The 21373-nt window shown below is 36.3% G+C and overlaps 1 protein-coding gene across 3 annotated transcripts in view; it reads left to right on the forward strand.

Annotated features, from left to right (window-relative positions):
• The window catches only part of GK (glycerol kinase), a 35396-nt gene that overhangs the window by 5477 nt on the left and 8546 nt on the right, over window positions 1-21373 (forward strand). For 2 of the 3 annotated variants that reach the window (XM_066176972.1, XM_066176974.1), the window contains exons 2-16: window positions 2292-2365; window positions 2944-3050; window positions 3600-3677; window positions 4663-4742; window positions 5734-5871; window positions 6290-6399; window positions 7092-7158; window positions 7788-7805; window positions 10018-10053; window positions 10647-10714; window positions 12063-12105; window positions 12788-12868; window positions 14782-14860; window positions 16707-16803; window positions 18351-18435. In XM_066176972.1, the coding sequence (XP_066033069.1) occupies window positions 2292-2365; window positions 2944-3050; window positions 3600-3677; window positions 4663-4742; window positions 5734-5871; window positions 6290-6399; window positions 7092-7158; window positions 7788-7805; window positions 10018-10053; window positions 10647-10714; window positions 12063-12105; window positions 12788-12868; window positions 14782-14860; window positions 16707-16803; window positions 18351-18435 (1161 nt within the window). The remainder of the gene's footprint in view (window positions 1-2291; window positions 2366-2943; window positions 3051-3599; window positions 3678-4662; window positions 4743-5733; window positions 5872-6289; window positions 6400-7091; window positions 7159-7787; window positions 7806-10017; window positions 10054-10646; window positions 10715-12062; window positions 12106-12787; window positions 12869-14781; window positions 14861-16706; window positions 16804-18350; window positions 18436-21373) is intronic. The other variant, XM_066176973.1, reaches the window with a different exon arrangement.

Here is a 21373-nt window from a genome sequence, read left to right on the forward strand (position 1 = left end):
GGAGTGTCTGCTGCTTTTGTCAAGAATGTCAGAAGCTTGCAGGTTTGTTTGTGGTGGATTAGCAAAGTGTGTTTGCCTAGTTCTTCTCTATGGATATGAAAAAAATCTGTGCATTTGTAGTGTTATTGCTTCCATTGAAAATGTATTCCTGTCACAGTTCATTGCTGTGTCTGCAAGTCACACACTCCACATTCACTTGATGACTTTGTCTGATTGAATCTGTATTTCCTGCTACCAGTAGGAATCCTTTGCATTACCATCTGTTTCAAGAAATACTGAATGATTAGTGGTGAATGATTAAGACATGATATTTAATATTGTTACTTTGTTAGATCTATACATATAGATTAAATAAAAAGCCTTCTATCTTTCTGTCTATATTCTGAAAACCTAGTAAATGTGAATATACTTTGGGCAGAAAGGCAGTTTCAAGTAAAGAAATCTTACTGCATACATATAAAACAGCCTCTCCTATTAAGTATGTTGTGTAGCATTTTGAGATCCATCTAAAAATGCTACACAACTTACTTAATAGGATATTAATACTTAATAAGACTTCATTCCATCTAAAACGGAAGCAATCTAAAAGTTGCTTCCAAATGTGTAGTACTGACAGAGCTTTCTCCTTCATTAGGATAGATTCATCTCAAGCTTGAGCTGGTAGATGAAACACAGATAAGTAAATAAAGTAAAAATAATTCAGTGATGCTCTTTCTATATAATCTTTCCAGCTGATAGGAGAAAAGAATGATCATGTACCTACTTAGGACTTCTTTTCTGGGCAGTGGAGCTTTCAGTGTTTTCCAGAGTTTGTGCTGTTTTCATCCTTGGAGGTTTTCAAGACTTGCTTAGAAAAGTTCTTGAGCAACCTGATCTAATCTCATTGCTGATCCTGCTTTGAGCAGGAGGTTGTACTGGAGATCGCTCAAGGTCCCTTTCAGCCTGAATTATTCTGCAGTTCTAATATATACGTAGAATGTTTCTAAACTTCAAAGTTTCACTCTAAATATACCCTTTAAGGTTCCGAAGAAACTGGAGAATCAGAACAAGATCTCCTTTTTGTCAGAGTTGTTCTAATAGTTTCAGAGTAAAGTGTACTGCGTAGATGATACCAAGAGTTTATGGATTAAAAGCTTTAAGAGAAATTCCTAAAATTTGTGGAATGAGAAGAGAGCATTAGCAAGTATAGAAAAGATTCAGTTGTATCCTAGGGGGTGGATGGATATAACAGAATTTTGTTTCTTAGGCATGCGATTGTTTTCTAAATGTGGCTCAGCTCTGCTTGCCATAAAAAGGTGGGATGATGTCCTACTGACATGTTCTGCAGTTCACCTGCGGCTGGATTTTACTTTCTAGGTCCCAAAATGTTCCGCACACAAAGATTCTGCGTGGTACTGGGGAGCAGGAGCCGTTCCCACAGGAATGCCCCCACTGCCCAGCCAGGCACTCTGGCCACTCACTGGTCACTTCCATTGAATGTTCCACCAGGTGTCCCTCAGCTTGGCCTTGGCAGAGATTCCTTTTGGGAACAGGCCACTGCTGGTTAATGAGGCTTGTTGTGCATTCTTGATGAGCTTCTACTGCAAGGCAGGACTCTAACTTGTGATTCCTTAAGAACACCCATTGATGGAGTCCTCTTGATTCTCTACTCTGCTGGTTTTTATTGTAGTGTATCCAAATTTAAGTTACTTTTCTGCATGTTCTTCTTTTTTTTGATGTGTTGTGTTGCTGCAGTGACATTCTTTTCTTGTCAGATTGTTCATGAGCTCTGTACTTGTAGCTTGTTTTGAAACAAAATGGGTTTTGCCTATGTACTTTCTTGTTCTTCAGTTTGGACCCTTGTATGTGTTGTCACAGATTTTCACTCTTCCTAAAAGTGAACTAACCCAAGAAAACACACAGATAACTCCAGCAGTAGAATGGCACAGCAAGAGCTAAAGAAATGTTATTATCAACAACAGTGGGTATTTTACTGAGAAAGATTCTAAAATGCATCAGGAGTTTAACTTCTATAACCACCACAAGAAAAAATCTACTCCTTTTCCAACCCATCAAGGAAAGAAAAAGCAGTTAAAATTGACAGGGTGACAGCAAAGTTTGCCAAAATAATCTTTGCCTACCTTAATTTTAAAAGTGTATATATCTGAATCCTTGTTTTATAGATATTGGGGTTGATAGAAAATTACTATCTGTTGTCACAGCACTGCATTTGTTCAAAAGAATAAATGTTAATTATTGTTGTTTTAACTTCTGTGTTCATAGAAAATTTCAACTATGTAATTTATTTCCAGGTTTTTAATGCAGAAACAGCAGAGCTCTTGAGTCACCATCAAGTGGAAATAAAGCAAGAATTCCCTAGAGAAGGGTATGTCTGGGTTGTTCTGTTTTGTTTTTTATTTGTGTGCAGTTTGGTAGAGCTTATGATTTTTTATCTATGAGTCATCAAAACTGAAGCTGATTAATAATTCTTAGTAGCACAGTAACTGCTATAAAAGACTGGGCAGAGAAAATGGCAACAAACAGCTCCCACTGGGTGTCCGGAATGTGCTTGAGTTACAGAAACTAAAAGTTCTTGGTGTTTGGCTCTGATCACTCATTTACATATTTAACGTCTAAACGTTGAAGTTTAATGTTTAAATGAGACTTAACATCTCATTTAAGGTGATAAAGCTGGTAGTTTTTATATTTGAATCATAGTCTTGAGCGTGGTTCATAATAATATCTTAGTTTTCTGAGGTTTTGTTTGTTTGTTCCTAGCTGACCTACCATTTGCTGCCAATGCCCTCTGCATAGAATAAAATAAAGCAAAACTCTTTGTGTGTAGATATGTAAAACATGGTTTTAGCTATAATTGTATTAAAATGCTCAGCTTGTTTTTCCGACTAGTATTCTTTTTCCTTTCTGTGTAATTTTTTATTAACTGGTGTTTACTGTTTGTTAAAGATGGGTGGAGCAAGATCCAAAGGAAATATTAAACTCTGTCTATGAATGTGTGGAAAGGACCTGTGAGAAAATGAACAAACTGAACATAGACATCGCCAACATCAGAGGTACTTCTGGGTAGAGGGCTTGAACATTCTCATGGTTGAGCAATTCAGATACCATAGTTTGTAAGTTAATAAATAGAAACGTGGCAGCATGTGCCAGCCTCAAACAAAATGTAAATTGTATTTGAAAGCAGTTTTTGGGGAAGGAATAATGAGAAAATAAGTCCCTTGTGTATATTAACAATGCAGAATCTACTATAGTAGACTTAACCTAATCTTGTAAAATCATAGAGACAACTGATGAAGAAATTCTGAAATTTTGTTAAGGACTTTAATTTAGGAAAGCTGTTTTCCCTGTCACTGTTGTTGTTGTCTCAGTTTGTGGCTGAAAAGGAGGTTTAGAGCATATAGGTTAATCAGCAAAAGTGAGTTCTTAGAAGTAATATTTCTAGATTATACCTTGAAAAAGTTGGAAGCTTTTTATTTCCCATTTGCTTTCCTCTTCTCCTTACCTGTTCCTCCCTCCTCTCCACCTCTCCGTTCCCTCCCTCACTCCCCCCAAAAGGGGAAAACAAACCTTCTGAAAAGGATACTTTCTGTTTTGTCCTGAAGCCATTGGAGTCACCAATCAGAGAGAGACAACTGTGGTTTGGGACAAGACAACTGGAGAACCTCTTTATAATGCTATTGGTAACTATTATACTTTCTGAATATGTAATATCATAATATGAACATGTTGTGGAAAAAATGCTTTTGTAGTTTCCTGTGCAGATCTGGTTGAGGCCTAGCCTAGAAATTTCTTGGATTTTTTGGTATCTGTGTTGTAAGATGTGTGTTTGTGTACACACCGGTGCAGTTTAAAAAAGCCTATTCCATAAAAATTATTACTTAACAAATCACTTCATTGGTTTTCAAAAAAAGCCCCCAGTGTTCCTGAGGGATTCCTGACACAAAATGCTCTAACTTGCACCCAATCACTTCCTTAGAAATTTTCAGGATGCTGTTGATTTAACTTTAAAGGAAAATCCTGTTAAGTAGGTTTTATGAATACTTATTGATGATTTAATGAATTCTTATTAATACTCAGGGTTTTGTTTTTAACTTACCTTAGGTTTTCAGATATTGTCAGTTGAAAAATGGTAATTGTCTGGAGTTATTTTTTTAGGTCATGCCAAGTGCCAGATAAAGTTTGACATAGTATGACTGTAAAACCAGGACTCTTCTATAATCAAATATATGTACTTAACAGCTTTATCTTTAACCCAGCTATACTTTGATGACTCCAACATAGTCTTTTTGTTGAAAGTTTACATAGAAATAGTAAATAATCAACCTGCTATTTGTTTTGACCTCTTAGTCTAGTCATAGTCATCTGCTGCAAAGTAGCATTAATCACTTGCTTATATTCTGATAAAGTAAATATCCTATTTGTGGAAAATCCTGCTTCTTTCTCAAATAGTTTTTCTTCTAAATCAATAGAATTTATCTAACCATTTTAATTTTTACAACAGTGCCCTTAAAATACAATGGCAATACAGTATTGTTTCAACTGCATGCAAAGATAAAAATAGACAGGAATTCACCAGCAAGAGCTGTGGTTTCATAAAAGCAGGCTGAACATGTCACTTTTTCTGTATTAAATCACATGATCAATTAATTTTGTTCATGTTATTAGTGTGGCTTGACCTGAGAACCCAGTCAACAGTTGAACGTCTTCTTAAAAGAATTCCAGGAAAGAACAAAACTTTTTCTAAGGTAGGAGATATTTCAGAACATGTAAATGGGAGCTGCTGCAATATATAATATTTTGGATATGTGTGTTTAAAATTCCCCAAAACAAAGTCAGATATAGTTTCTGGTCCCTGCTTAGCTTGTCAAATAATAAAAAATGAGCATAAGACACCAATCTGAGACCAGAAAAATTTTAGTTTCCTTAAAATAAATGTTTAGCACTCATTTAATTTCTCACTACAGAAGTTAAATGAGTAATAGTGATACCTAATCCTGTGCTATCTAGCCAATATAAAATAAACATTACACACAAAAATTAAGATCAAGTGGAAAAAAACCTGAGAAATAATTTACTGGTATGAAATGTATTATCCATTCTCATACCTTAATATTGAAATTAGTTGCATCCAATCTGACAACAAGAAAGATCATTCATAAAGAACAAATTCATGCTTTTTTTGTGAGCATATACATAATAATTTGGAAACTAAATGCTTGCATAAAGGTGTCACAATTGTTTGGTTAATATTATCCATTACTGATTGAATAAATATTATATATTTTTCATAGTATATGTTTTCCTATAGGCAGGAAATGGATGTCAAAAACTGTATAAACTTACTCTATTTTCAAGTTCTAGTAGAATGCAAATTTCATCTTTCCTGTGTTGCCCTGCTTATTTTTGTTGTTGTTACTTATTGTCTAGTCATATGGAGATATCCTAGATAAGACAGGCCTTCTGCAAACAACTTTTTCCACGTAGATGATCTTTGAACTGCATCTGATCAGCTTTGATCTTTGTCCAATATTGCACTGGTCATTTGATTTTGATGTTTCAGACTTGAGTGTTATATGCTTAGTACTTATTTAAATAATTACACAAGTTTGTGTAATTTCTCTGAGTTTTGTATCTTTTTTTTTACCCTTACTGTTGCTATTTTTACATATAACTACTGTATTTATGGAAAAAATACTTGCATAATGTTTAAATCTTTTTTTTTTTAAATTTTTACAGTTTAAGACAGGTCTTCCACTTAGTACTTATTTCAGTGCAGTGAAACTTCGGTGGCTTTTGGATAATGTGGCAGAGATTAGGAAAGCAGTTGAGGAGGGAAGAGCTATGTTTGGGACTATTGATTCATGGCTTATATGGGTATGTACTTGTGAGTTTATTAGCACTCTTCTTACAGTGAATTTCTATATCTTGTGAATCTCCATGTATATGATACATGATGCCCACTGATGACACAGTGATGTAAATAAAAGTTGCTAAAGAAATTCCAGTAAAGTTCCTTGCAAGATGTACTTTTACTGTCCTTATACCACTATAGTTTTTTCTAGATGCTTATGTGTAGTTTACCATTGTAGTTTGCTGTAAAACTTTGCTCACACTTTCAGAGAAATCTTGGACTTTAGAAAGGTATATTAGGTCTGCCTCTTTAGTTGTTGCAGAAATACCAGAATTCCTAATCTCAAAGTGAAAATTTTGTGATTTTGAAATTTTTTTTGTGATTTGTTGAAGTAAACTTGTATCTCTCCTTGAGGAATGCTGTGACTTTTTTTTTGTTCAGAGTTTGACAGGTGGAACAAATGGAGGCATTCACTGTACAGATGTCACCAATGCCAGTAGAACGATGTTGTTCAACATTCATTCCTTGGAATGGGATCCTGACCTCTGCAAGTAAGCTCAGTTTTTCATTGTTACTGTTATTTAGAGTTTCTAATTCGTTTAAAGGTAAGACTCTCTTATCTAAACTAAGATCAGCAGGTACTGTTCTATTCACTGTTGATATTAATAACTAAGATTCATTGTTCTCCAGGTGTGCAATTTACAATGGTCTGGATTAACTAAAAGTAGCAGAATCTTTCTGTAGGTGGAGGCTTGGCTCATGGAAACAATTTAGCTCAGTTGATGAGAGCATGATGCTAACAATGCCCAGGTTGTGTGTTCAGTCCCTGTATGGGCCATTCACTTAAGATCCTTGTGGGTCCCTTCCAACTCAGAGTATTGTGATCTAATAGTTTCTTTATAACTTAATCAAATTTGTACAGCAGCTGGAATAATAGTGTCTCTATTTGAAATTTGAATTAACTAACAAGTGTATTATTAAGATGTTGTTGGAAGAGGCATGAATATCTATGTAAATTAGTTGGATATGTCCTCAAATATTGAAATAGATGCTGTTTTACTCCAAAATTGGGTGTCCATTGTAACAAGCGGAAAAACACATAGCTATACTTTAAAACCTGGAAGCAAAAGTTCCTTTTATAGTTTTTTTCTTTATACCTTGAACTTATTTAAGAAAATAAATGCAAAATGCTTTCTGATTTAGCACTGACTGTATAATATGGATTATTTTTTGTTGTGTTCAGGTTCTTTGATATTCCTATGGAAATACTTCCAAACGTACGAAGCTCCTCTGAGATTTATGGCTTGATGGTATGTTTTCCAGTAGTTTTGTGAAATTCCAGTATTTGTGTGAAATTCATCTTATAAAAGTATTACTGGATCAATTTGGATTTGACAGATTCCATAGATTAGGACTAATGGCTTTTTCTAGACCAGTATTGTTTGGTTTATGATTAGTATGCTGTTATCCACTGTTATATAATATTATAAGAAGTTGAGTATTTGATTACTTCCATGCAGCACCAATTCTTCTGACACAGTGGCATCTAATTAATGAACTTCAAGATTGGATAAACTGGATGTTGCAATTTTGCCTTCTTTTTCCTGGTAATTTGAGCTATTGTTAAATAAGAATACGGGTATTTTGTAGTGAAGACAAGTTACAAGATGGATTGTTCTAAATAGAACTCTTAACTTCCCTGAAGTGTAAATATTTCTGCTGATGTGCTAATGGAATTGCCACTAGAAGTCATTGCTGACATTTATTTATGTGAAGGTAGGATAAGAGTGAGTTGTATTAAGCTGAATGAGCAAGGTAAATGGAAAAAGATACTGGCTGACCACCAAAACAGAATTGCTCATCACTTTAAATGTGAACTTCTGTTTCTCTTCCCCTTTCTTTCCATTTTTTTTCTTTTTCTTCCTTTTGCTGGCTGTAGAAAATCTGTCCTAGCCGGGTGAGTAGAGGCTTCCATTAGGCTGACCACCTATATCTTACCCATTCTGCTCAGATGCTGTGCATTTTCATTGGTTTAAGGATTAAGAAAACTGTACTTTCTAGGCCAATAAATTTGCCGTGTGTTTCCAAATCTGAGATAATACAATCAGAGTTCATGCCAAAATTATTTCTAAAATGTGATCTCAACGTATGTGTTTGTCTTAATTCCCATGCTGTTGAATATTTCTTCTTATAGTGAGCAAAAAAATATGGATAATAAATGTTAGCTATAGCATTTCATAAATGAGAAAAACTGTCCATTCTGTCTAAAAATATTAATTCTATGGTAGCTAAACATCAGATTCATGTAGAGCTTTTTAGTGCATTTATAACCAGTTATCTTAAATCCAGTTAATTCAAATGACAATTAAAGAAAAAGAAATTCAGATTGGAAATACACTTGCATGGCTTCACTGAAAATGCATTTTCACAATTGCACAAAAAAAAAATTCAAGAAACAAGTAGAAATTGTCATGAAATAGTTAAATAATTAAATAAAATTTTCAGGACACCCTCGCTAAGTTTGCACATGACACTGAGCTGGGCAGAAATGTTGATCTGCTGGAGGGCAGGAAGGGTCTGCAGAGGGATCTGGACAGGCTGAAGTGATGGGCTGGGACCAACTCTGTGAGGTTCAACATGGCCAAGTGCTGGGACCTGCCCTTGTGTCACGACAACCCCAGGCAGTGCTGCAGGCTGGGGGAAGAGTGGCTGGAAAGGTGCCCAGAGGAAAATGTCCTGGGGATCAACAGCAGCTGAACATGAGCCAGGTGTGCCCAGGGGCCAGGAAGGCCAATGGCACCTGGCCTGGATCAGCAATAGTGTGGCAGCAGGACCAGGGAGCGATTGTCCCCCTGTACTGGGCACTGGTGAGGCCGCACCTCAAATCCTGTGTCCTGTTTTGGGCCTCTCACTCCAAGAAAGGCACTGAGGGGCTGGAGCAAGTCCAGAGTAGGGCAGCAGAGCTGGGGAAGGGTCTGGAGCACAGGTCTGATGAGGAGCAGCTGAGGGAGCTGGGGGTGTTTGGCCTGGAGAAAAGAAGGCTCTGAAGGGCACCTTACCACTCTCTATAACTGCCTGAAAGGAGGTTGTAGCCAGGTGAGGGTCGGGCTCTTCTCCCAGGTAAGAAGTGATAAAACAAGAGCCTTCACAGTTTGTCAAATACTGGAGCAGGCTGCCCAGAGAAGTGGTGGAGGCACCATCCGTGAAGGTACTTAAAAGTTGTATAGATGTGGCACTTAGGAACATGGGTTAGTGGTGGACTTGGCAGTGCTGGGTGATGTCAGGGGGCCGGGGGGTCCAGCTAGCTCTCACCCCTGTCATGCTGGTCAGGAGTGGCCGTCCTTAGGCTGCAAGCACTCCAAGTAATGGTAGAGAGCAGAACAGTTTTCTGCTCTCTTGGTCCTGGATATCCTCAATGTCTGGGTTCGAAGCAAGAGTCAGAGGAGGCTTTCTCTTACAGAGGTCTGTGTTCTTCAAGGTGGTACAGGAGAGAGCAAGGGCAGGGTCCCATACTAACATATCTAAGATATCTTTGGAAGGTACCTGAGGTATCGGGGGCAGGGGGGAAAGCAGGGATGAAGCTTTGGGATAAACAACTCCAAAACGGCTTAACAAAACCCACCACCACAGCTGGGTTAATGGTTGGACAAGATAATCTAAGAAGTCTTTTCTAATTTAAGTGATTTTATGATTCTGTGACAGGAATGTAACTGAAAAACTCTAGTAGTGTTTGGAAGAAAGCCTATACGAGACCTAAAACGCTGTATTGTAAAATCAGGCATCTGCCTTTGCTTAGGATGTCACCACAGCCATGGTTTTTTTCCTAACCACTTTACCATTTTGCACTTTTGCATTTTACACTTGGCATTTACTTCACAGCTTACGCTGAACTGGATTTTCTATATAGTATTATTTCAAGAAATTTTATGCTAGGAACTTTTGAGGTCACAGAAAGTATATTTCTAAAACTTCCCGCTCTCCATTTCTTAGTGGTTTAGACATGAGCTGCATTAAGCTGAACCAAAGTGTACGCCTGAACTGAACCATGTTGCTTACATGACCCTTCTTTGTTTTCCTTTGAGCGTTAGAAGTTTAGCTTATTTTTCATTGCCTTCAATTCTAGTCATGGAAAGCTAACTCAGAGTTTTCTTTCTCTTTTTGCAAAACAGGAATCTGGAGCTTTGACAGGTGTACCAATTTCTGGGGTAAGTCCTACTTAGATTCTGGCATGACAACCTGGAACTGCATGAACATAACTGCACAGGAAAAAGCTTTAAAGATGAGTGAATCCTGCTATGAATTAAGTTTTTGGGTTTTTACTTCAGGCTAAACAAGAAGTAAATTTTTGAAGACGAATCACTATTTGGCTTGATCCGTTATTATTAAGGTCTGGCTGTGGAAATACAAATGAGAGCTTTCATGTATATGTGTAGTGCTGTTGGAAAATTGGTATCTCTAAGTAAATGAGTAACATTACATAATGGAAGCAAGCTCTGCTTCATATATGTAAGAGAAGTATATACATAATCCAGAAACGCTGGGCAAATTCTCAGCTTTTTCCAATAACGTATAAAGATAGTAAATTTTCATTTTTATTTCTTTAAATTGCTCGCCATAAGTAGCACAACATATTTCATTTACAGCTCTCACAGAGGGAATAGTAATAAAAAGCATAGCTTTTCTCTGTAGGTTTTTCCTTGCTTTCAGTTACCTGTGTGCTACTAATAGCTTAGAGTTATAGTCAAATATGTAATTCATGTGAGAACATTTGCTAAAGGAAAAAATCTCTCACTTTCAGTGCCTAGGTGACCAGCATGCTGCTCTTGTTGGGCAAATGTGTTTTCGAGATGGACAAGCAAAAAACACGTAAGTTATTAGGAAAGTAATAAGGTAAACATACTGCTCTGTTTTGAATTAATATTACGTTCTCTTTCAAGTAACTGCCAAATTCTTTTGTAGTTAACCTGTAATTACAGATGTACCTTTTGAGTGTGTTGACCCTCAAAGTAAACCATGTCTTGACTCTTATATAAATAATGAAGATATTGAAGTTACATGGCTTGTGAGGTCTATTTTTGGAACATAGTCACAGTGAGGAAAATCTCAATGTGACAGCAGGGATTTAATTTTAACATGCTTCAAAACACAGATTAAAACAGTTGCAGTGTCATTTAAATGGTGACCTAAGGTTGAGCAAGTCCAAGATGGTGAGTTAGATTGCATAGACTTGAATGACACAGCTTTGCTAGATGGGAAAGGTCCATTTCAATTGCAGTGCTTAGTTTTGGTTGTATGTCCAGCTCTGAGTGGAGAATTTTACGTTTGCTTGTTTCTGTTTCTCAGTCTCTTAGTATCCTTTGTTCAAAAGGGCTCATCAGTTAAATCAGGCAACTGGTATAATCAAACAATCATTGGAGGAAAAGCTGTCTGCTAAAATGACTTACTGTTCCATTTACAACCAGGTGCTTAACTAAGCATGTAAAGACATATACAGTATGGGAGTTTCACAAATATGATTACATATTAGTCCATCTTGTTTTAATTTCTTTCTGTTATTGCTTTACTATTTCTTTTTCCCAATATAACTGGAGGCTATTTCAGTACTGGTTTAAGCTATTAATTTTGAAGGTTTTAAAAAGGTAAGGAATATTTTTCTCAAGAATAACTTCTTAGAGTAAGTTGGCGTGATTTGTAGTGTTTTGTATTCCTTATATTAAACTATGTTCTTGTATGAGTGTGTATGCACACACATAAATGGTTTGGTCTTCAAATGGGAAACATACCATTTTTAGAAATTTTTGGATGGGATATGTCTAAAGAAAACCCTCTTTGTGACAGGAACAAAGTTTCTTAAAATTTCCTCTTTAATGTTGTGAAATATTTGTCTTATAAAGTCGCTCTCATAATCAGCTTAAATTGAAGTAGGTAAACACTGCCGCCAAAGAGGAATTTACACTTAGTTTTCAGCCATATCTCTCCTTCATCAAGTGTTAGACAAAAAATAGCAAGAGAGAGAGACATGTGACTAGATTTTTCAGCTTCAGGCTGCATTAAAACCCAACTTTTTGAGAATAGTTTTATCATCAGTTAATGGTAGCAAAATGTTCAAGGGTCAAAAAGTGGTGTCTTGATTCTTCACAGGGGACTCATGGATTGCAGTAACAGGTTATTCTTTAAACATTCTGCTTTTAACTTTGCTTTGCTTTCATGCTAGGTACGGAACAGGTTGTTTCTTGCTGTGCAACACAGGTCAGAAGGTCAGTTGCATTTTTGAGTTGTTTGCTGTTTTGTTTTTCACAATCTATTCAAGTTCTGAAGCAGAACTGGATGTTAGCCATTCTTGGACTCATTAACAACAATTATATTGCCAGACAGAAGGAAAAACACATACTGAAATCTCAAAGAATAAAAGTAGTAATTCTTTCAAGGTGTTTCTGTAAGACTCCATTTCCTACCTCCTTAAGTTTCCAAACAGAACTTTTCTTAAAACATTTCTTGCTCTTCCCTTGTATATATTTCTTGTTGTCACCCAGACAAGATTAAGTGTTGTATTATTTAACCACGTGCTTTTTTTCTTGTCTTGGCTGTCTAATTTCTTCCCTTCATTTTCTCTCATTATTTCTTTACAGTTGGAGTTGAATAAATAGCACAGAACTGTAATTTCCTTCTCATTTACATCTCCCCTTAAAGACCCGTAATTCTTTTCTATAAGGTAGATGGAAAGATCTGCAGCAGCTTGTGGAAACAAAGATTAGCACCAGTAATCTGAGTGTTCTATCTTAGGTGTTTATTTAGAGTGACTGGTAATTTACTTTGTTTAAATTTTGCATATTTCATTTGAAGGTATGGTCCCTTGTTTATTATAATTTGAATGTTTTTATTTAAGCACTTTCTGCCTCTGTTCATGCTTTACGTTTTCTTTCCCCTTTCCCCATTTAGTCTGTGTTTTCTGAGCATGGTCTTATAACCACAATAGCTTACAAAATGGGCAAAGACAAACCTGTTTTTTATGCACTAGAGGTAAGTTCAATACTTTCTTCCTTTTTGTAATTATACATGTTCTTATTTACTTCTGTTATCCGGTATTTTTATGGTATCTTTAGGTGTGAGGAAATGAAAATAGCTCTGTGTTATGCTTGTGTGCTTGAAGGCTTATCTGTGGTTTTGGTTATCCCCGTCTCCAATCTGTATCATGTAATCTAATAAAAAATATTTCTTCATTGCATTATTTATACTTTCAGAGCTAGATGACTAAAACATTTTTTTCTGTTACTCAGTCTCTCAAATCTTTAATAAATGCTATAAATAAAAACACATAATTTTTAAATACTAAATTAGGTTTAAAAAAAGGGGAGGGATGTACTAATGTTTCAGTTATTACCTCATAATACAAGTAATAGCCAAATGTTTTAATTTTGTTCTAATGTATTTTACTTCTAACTTTTAAAAATGCAAATCAAATTACTGGGGAAAAAATCCTCTAACAATTTAGGGTTTTTACTTCTTTGATTCAGGTGCCTACTTACAGAGTTTAGTTTCTCAGTTCTCCAAACAAGTCTGAGGACATCCAAATTCTATAGAAAATTATATTTATGCTTAAACTTTGGGGTCCATTGTTCTAAAGCTCTGCTTCTGAAGCACAGATCAACTGAGCACCTATTTGGCACCAAAGCTTTGTTTAGAACAACAAAATGATTATTCTTCCATCTGTGCTGCTTAATGTGCTAAGTACTGTAATATAATAATTACTCTCAAAACACATACACTGAATGCTGATGTTGAGCTTTTGTAGACAGACTGTGTTTCCCATGTGAGACAGAGACAACACAGGATTTTCTTCACTGCGAGAATAGTTTGTGGCTTATGGTACTTTATTAGGATATGGGAGGCTGCATTTATTTCCTTTTCCTTCCCTGAGGAAAGTGAATCTTGCATTTGCCATGACCTGGCAAACTCAGGGACTTTTTTATTTTGTGTGGGTGTGTGAGAGGTTTGTTTTATTTTTAAACCATGTTCTTAAAGCAAGAACTGAAGCTGTCTTGAGAGTGATTTGAATTCCTGCATGCTGAAACACCTGCACTTTGCTTCTTCTTCACCTCCAAGTCTTTAATGATACTGTCTGAAAATATGGCTTCAGCTGTTTTCAGCTGTTAAGTGTGCTTTGTCCTATATCCATTCAAGAATCATCTACTATCTGCTGGTTGAGACACTGCAAAGAGGCAGAAAATGTGGATTCAGCATCTTCCTTTAATCAAACTGATATCTTGTAACTGTAATAGCCAGCTGCTTAGAAAACACCCCTGCTCCTTCTAGCAGTGGCTTTGAATGAAAATAGAATGCTGTTTCTGTTTTACCGAAGCTTAGTCTGCTGGACTTAGCTTTGGGGTTTAAATGTGAGCCATGCCATCCATCTGTGATGTGATGAAGCCATTCAGGGCCATTTGCTCAAGCAACAGAGCAATTTTGCTGGCAAATGCACAAGTCCCTAAATTTTCTGTCTTTCTGGATATTTGCAGTTAGACTAGGAATAATTAATCTTGGGGGTTTTTTTTAATCAAAGCATAAAAATATTAATGTGTCAAGAAAAGAAGCCTGAGGCTACTGAATCTCATAACTGTATATTCAGAAGACATAAGTTAGAAGGACAAGAAGACTGCTTAGAAAATGTCATTGGAACTTCCCTTCATGGAAAAAAGCATACAATATGCACCTTTTCTACCTGGAGTCTGTGTAACAGGCTACCTTTTTTACATGGCAGTCTCCAGATGCCAAGAAACTTTGTGGTTTGGTTATGAGTGTACTTGGGAGTGCTTCAAGCTGTGACTGTTACCCTGCAGGTGGAGGCCGCAGTCACCTCTCCTCCCCAGACTTTTTAAAAGCAGCACAAAGCTACCAGTTGTTGTCTCCTAATGGAGTGACTTTGTCTCCTTCAGGGATCTGTTGCAATAGCTGGGGCTGTTGTTCGTTGGCTGAGGGACAATCTGGGTATTGCTAACACTTCACAGGAAGTTGGTGAGTATGGAGTTGTTCAGTTTTTTAAGTTTTCCAATGTCACAATGTCTCTATTGGTGAATGAAAGCTCAAAATATTGAAGTAAAGAAAAGCTGGAAGGTGCATGTATTTTGCTGTGTTTAAACACAACAAAAATTTACATTGCATCCATGAGCTCACTGTCTCATTGAGTTTGGTACATGAATTTCATAGAGTCTATCAACAGTCTTGGAAAGGTTCTGTCAGCTTTGCTCTGTTGCAATCTATACTTTTTTAGCAGTTTCCCTGGTAAGCAGATATTCAGGATGATACTATACTTACAGAGTATCTCCTGGTTTTATACAGTGTTGAAGTTTCCAGAGCCAAGAGTATTTAAGTCTATTACAGAAACCAGCTGTATTTGATCCTAAACCTACATACTCTTGTCATAAACATGAGAACCTGAGGCCCTGCAAGCGCAAATATTTATGCAGAAGGCTTCATATCCATTGAGTTAGGGATCTCAGTTTGCAAAGTTGCCTTTCTGTTTCAGGTAAGAATGCAGTAGTCCTTTAGCATTTATGTAGCTGACATTTTCTGATTCAGACGAACTGAAAAAAGCTGGTTTGTGACATAAAAACTAGGAACATATCAAAATCTGGAAAATAAAAAATGTCAGAAGCATGCAAGGGCAAAAATTTGAAAGTGACTGAGATTTAGGATTGAAAAGACATTCATTATATATATTTAATAAATTGATATCTTATTCAAATTCTAAAATTTAGAATTAAAATTTTACATAAAACTTCAAAGGTTTAGCAAAAACTTAGAGCATCAATCTGTTCTTCTGAAAGAAAGCTTTGAAGATCATACAGAAGAATATAAACTACTGTCACATAAATTAGCCTTTTGTTGAGACTACAGTACCTCTTCACAAGTTTGACAAGTTTGACCTCTTTGGAAGGCTTGAGTTTCAGGACCTTTAGCCTTGTCAGTGTTGTTAAAGTCACACAGAGATTCATCATCTCTTCCTGTTTCACTGAACTTGTCTTTCCTTCTGCCTCCACTCCTTTTTTTTTAAGCGGAGTCTGTATGAAAGAATAATTTTAGAAAGACTTTTTTGAAGATGTTTTACTAATTCTGTCCTACACTGCTGTGTTTCTCTGATCAGTGCAAACAGAACAAATTTGAAAAAGCAGAAAGAAAATGCTCCTTTCTTGTTACAGAAAAGAGCTGTTCATTAGCATTATCTCTTTTGTCATTCTAAATGTCTTAATATAATTTTTTAAATTACAAATATTTTGGTATTGAGGAGTTCATATATCCACAGTTATTATTCTCATATTAAGAAACTTCAGATTTCCTTCTAGCTGGCCTTGTGATTTAATACATAAGCTGACAATTTGGAGCTCTAAATCCATTTGAAATTAATGGGAATTTAGTTCTTAACTCCCTTTGGTCTTGATCCAGTTTCAGTTGCTTGCCTTGACTTAAATGCAAGTAAATTGTGACCTTTTGGACTGCTTTGAAGGTTGCACTGTTTACACACATGATAGATAACATTTGAAAACCTCACAAAATCCAGGTCAGAATATTGAGTACACAGTTTTGGGTTTCACTTTTGATTTTTCATTTTGCATTTTACATTTCCCACAACTCCCTATGCTCCATCTTCTGTTTATATTGTTGCAAAAGGAAAACTGGTTAACAAGGAGCAGAGAGCCATCATTAGTTGTATTTTCTAGTTGTATACATGGCTGGATTATGTTTGTAGCTGCCTAAAATATCCTGAATATTTTTCTTAATTAAATAATAACACTTTTAAGTGCTGTGTTTAAGTGTTGGTACAGTTGTGAAAAGCTAAGTAAGTCTTTTGTTTGTGCATTAGAAAAACTGGCTGCAGAAGTGGGAACATCTTATGGCTGCTACTTTGTGCCAGCATTTTCAGGACTGTATGCACCATACTGGGAACCCAGTGCAAGGGGGTAAGGACCTGACTGAATGCTGCATTTGCAGGGGGATTTAATCATTTTACCATTTAATTAAATACCATTCCTTCCAGGTATGTGAAATTGTCCTTTTTGTTACCTTATTGTGTCTGGATACATCATTCTCTGTGATATTTTCATGAGCTACTGTGTTTCTGTTTTATATTTAACCTGCTCAAAACAATAACTGCCACTGGGAGGAAAGGAAGGATTAGCTAGCCCAGCTATTCATCCTCCTCTCCTCTCCTTGTGCCACTCCAAAAAAAAAAAAAAAAAAAAAAAAAAAAAAAAAAAAAAAAAAAAAAAAGTGTGGGGCACCAGGGCAGGGAAAACAATTTCTGGTTTGGAAAGGATTCTTATCTCACTAAAGTAAAAGAAGAGGTCTGGCTTCTTGTGAACTGTCAGACAACAGAAGTAGTAAAGGATGACTTTTGTGCTGATTAATGTTTTTGAGTTCAGTTTCATGCTATGTAATTCCTTCCCACTTTGCCTCCTACCCCTTGTATACAGCTTTCTTTCCAGTCTACTGAAAATTCTTTCCTACTCCTTTTTTCCAATCCCTTTCCTGATAGTTCAGACTCAATCACCTGGTAATAGTTCAAACAATAGGTTTGCATTTTTTTCTGCTGTTGTGAGCTTGCCTGCTGTTGCTGGAATCACAACGTGCCATGGCAGTCATGGAAGCATAACAAATAAAATTATAAAATAACTTTCCTAGGGTGGAAAAAGAAACCTTGTTCCCAAGGTTTCAAGTAGTTGCATCTTTAGAATTTAGATGCTTCTTGCATGTATCTTTTTATTTAAGGAAAAAGAAAAATCTCTGAGTTAGATGTTTTTACAGTTTTTCATATCACAGTGCTTAACTTTTTAATAGTTAAAACCTGATCTTTGCAATGGTAACAATGAAAAATGTCCTTTAATATCTTTGAGCTTGCATGTATCCAGCAGCATTTCTGTGTAGTACCGTGCTGTTCCTCAGCTGTTGAAATAGAATAAAAGATGGTTATTTCTTCTGCCCTTCAGAGTGCATTGGCAGAATTCTGCTTACTCATGGTTAGATGTAGCATAATTCCCATACCCAAAAATCTCTTTGAAGGTTCAGAAGCAACTAATGATCAGACTAGATCTGAAAACAATTTCAAACATTTAGAGAACAGCCCTGACCTATATGGGCTTTCCCTTAAGAACTGAAAGCGTTAGAGAATTTGTTAAGATTTTTGTGATAATTTATATTATTTTTTAAAGAGGCATCAACCTCAATCATACTTTTTTTTTTTCTTAAAGACAGACTAGAATTTGTGGGGATGTTTGTGTGTGTGTGTGTACAGATGATTTATGGCAACTGTATTGATTGGACCCTGAAAGCACCTTGTCAGGAAAATGAGAGAGTTTAAATTAAAAAACAATCTTTTTAATATTAAAAAGTAGTCTTCATACAGTGGAACTGAATGAGATTTGAAGACCTATGTATGAAGTATAGGTTTATGTCTGATAAAGAAGAGTGTCCTAATTGGGCCTAATTGGGTTTTTTCTCTCTTCAACAGTATCATCTGTGGCCTTACTCAGTTTACAAATAAAAACCACATCGCCTTTGCTGCACTAGAAGCAGTCTGCTTTCAAACACGAGAGGTAAAGGCTAATTGGGTCCTAAATTCATTGTTAATTAGTGTGATAACAGGAGCTGTAGCTCTTCAGGAAAAGAGGATATTTTCATTAAAAGATTTAATGAAGATTAGTCATAAGTTTTATATTGTACTTGGATGCTATTCTTGTCTATACTTGTTGCTAATGTTGTAAAATTGCTCCTGTGGACTTAGCTAAAATTGAGTGGTACATTTTTTGGAGTGGTAATGCTGCTTTTTATCATCATGTAAGATAAGATGAACATATTTTGTGAATATTTTGAGGGGCAGAACACAGAATGTTTAAAATGGCAGGGCCAGTGACATAACTACAAAGTCTCATTAGTGTAGGAATCTACACTTTATGGTCTGGTGTGACAGAGAGGGCCAATGTCACTTTTGGTACACAAGAACCAAAAGGAGTTACACAAGAACAAAAAGGAGTTAAAGCAAGACAGCAGCAAACATACCAAGGGAAATCTGGCTTCACCTCCTGCCTGTTCCATCCTTCAGTGCCTCAGCTGGCATTCAGGAACAGCCAACCAAAATTCTCACAGACGAAATGAATCCCCCAGCCAAATCAAAGGAGTTGATATCAGTATGAGCATTGAATCTTTGTATCTCCATCTACTCCTCCCTGCGTTTGCAGTCCCTGGGCTCTGTGCAAATACAGGAGGAAATGAAATCCCTAGACCTTGCAGGATAACAGTCAAGTCTTAATTTGATTACATGAATTAAATTGCTGTTATTTAAACATACTGATTTTTAAAATAGCATCCTGCTCAAACCGTGTAAGATGAGGGAAGCAGTGTGCTGTTTCTGTAGTGACACAGAATAAAGTACTCATTGAAAAAGACTGACAGAAATTTCACCCAGGCTTCTGCTTTTGAAGTTGTGCTGGCAGCCTCTGAGTCCTCAGGAGGTTGTGAAGGAAATTGGAAGTAGCATTCTAATTTTCTAATTCTTGTACTAGAAGTCAGGGTAAAGTTACAGGCAACTGAACTGATTTGTTGTCTGCTCTTCTTTCCTTGTCCATCCTCCCATCCATTCCCTCTCATGTGACAGCTCAGTGAACTTTCCAGCAGAAAATTATCCCTTTTTTTTGCTGGGCTATTTTTCTGCTGGATTAATGACCTCAGCTGCCTCACAGAGGCATTCAGCAAATGTCAGAATGTAAGGCAGGGCTTGTGGCTGGGAGTAGGAGAGGGGGGAATAAAACTGTCAGACTGAGTGAGGGTGAAGTTCACTGTTTGAACAGATCTAACATTTCTCCATACTTCAGTCACTCTGATTTTCTCACAATGACAGGAGTGCCTGATCAGGCACTCACTCTTAAATGAACAGATTAAGTTCTAGATTATTTACACAGGTAAAATATATGTATATTTTCTAAAGATACATCATTAGTTCTGCCTTGTCAAAAACAAAGTTCTTTCAATTCCAGTAAAAACAGAAGTCTTCAGGAAAGCTCTTCATTGGAGGTCACCTGCATTGGAGTTCTTGCCTGTTTGTGACATTCCCTCCTGAGTACCTTGTTATCTGAAAAGTCAGATGGCACTTGTTACGTCTGTATCTTCCAGGAGACATTTTGGAAAAATAAGCAATTTTTCAGTTCTAAGAGTTGCAAATGCTGTCGTTAGGCAAAATCTGCATACTTGGATCCTTGCTCTTCATCCAACCTCCATACAATAGAGACAGCAGCAGCAGTACCATGATTTGTTTTGTTCCTTCATCCGTTCCTGGCTTCTAGCATTCTTTTGATAATTTTAATGTCTGCTGTGTGCACGCTGATCCAACATGCTCTTACGCAGTGGGAAACAAACCCAGAGCCTCCAATGGTTCTGAAGTTATGAATGGTAAAAAAGGCAGATAATATCACCTTAGACAAATGTAAAATGATGTATGTGAAGGAAATAAGACTAGTATAGTACCGCCAGCAAACTTTGTGCAAGAATCCTGGTTTCCAATTTACTTCTAGTTGTCGCATTGAACATAGGCAGATGCTACCACCATAAAAACTGGCCTTACTCTTCTTACCTTGTAACTTTTAACCTTTGTTTATCCTGGGCAGTTCCTTTAGTTCCTTTAAAGATTTTTCTGGTAAGGGACCTTGCTGGCTTACTTTCTGGAAGCTGGGAGAATCTCTTGGATAGTTTATCTCCATGTAGTTTTCACTGTCTTGCAAGCCTACAATTTTTTTGTTCTTTTTTTATATAGCATGTTGACTTTTCCTGGTAAATATCGTATTACTGGGTACTTTGTGAGCTACAGAACAGGGTAGAATGCATTGTAGTTTTGATCTTTTTTTGTGGTCTGTGTTGCTTTGTCATTTAAAGCTGAGAAAAACACACCTCTTGTCTTTATTTAAATATGCTGAAAAATTGCAGAGAGAAAATCTGTGCTTGTTAATGCCTAACTTGTGAACAAAAATTATGCAATAGCCTTATAAAATGTAAATGAGGCATTTAAGTAACTGCTTTTACAAAACCCTACAAAAAAAACACTATTCTGTATTTAATGGTGCTTGTGGAGTAATGCCATGGTGTTACCAGTAACTAAGGTTTGAGGCAAGTCTTATGCTCTAAAAAGCAAATTGAGAGGTATCAGTGGAATAGATAATCCATCTTAGTTAATTATCCCTTGCAAACACTTCAACACTTTTCAACTAGAGACTGTGCCCAAAAGAAGGAAACATAATTTTACCAAAAATTATACTAACTGTTTGTTTTTGCTGTCTGTCATGTTTGATATAAAATTCTCAGTTTTCAAAAACTAATTGAAAATATTTGAAGAGGCTGCTTTTTCAAAACATTTCAACATTCCTCAATTCTTATTGAAGAGTCTTCCAGATTGCCAGTCCAAATGTTTTAATTCTTTAATTCTTTAATCCCTCAAATTAGAGAAAGTATATAGACAAAGGATGATCAGCTGAAGGACTCCATTTA

This window comes from Chamaea fasciata, unplaced genomic scaffold (assembly GCF_029207755.1).
Source record: "Chamaea fasciata isolate MVZ Bird 193981 ecotype frontalis unplaced genomic scaffold, bChaFas1.0.hap1 SCAF_2, whole genome shotgun sequence".
Lineage (NCBI taxonomy): Eukaryota > Metazoa > Chordata > Aves > Passeriformes > Sylviidae > Chamaea > Chamaea fasciata.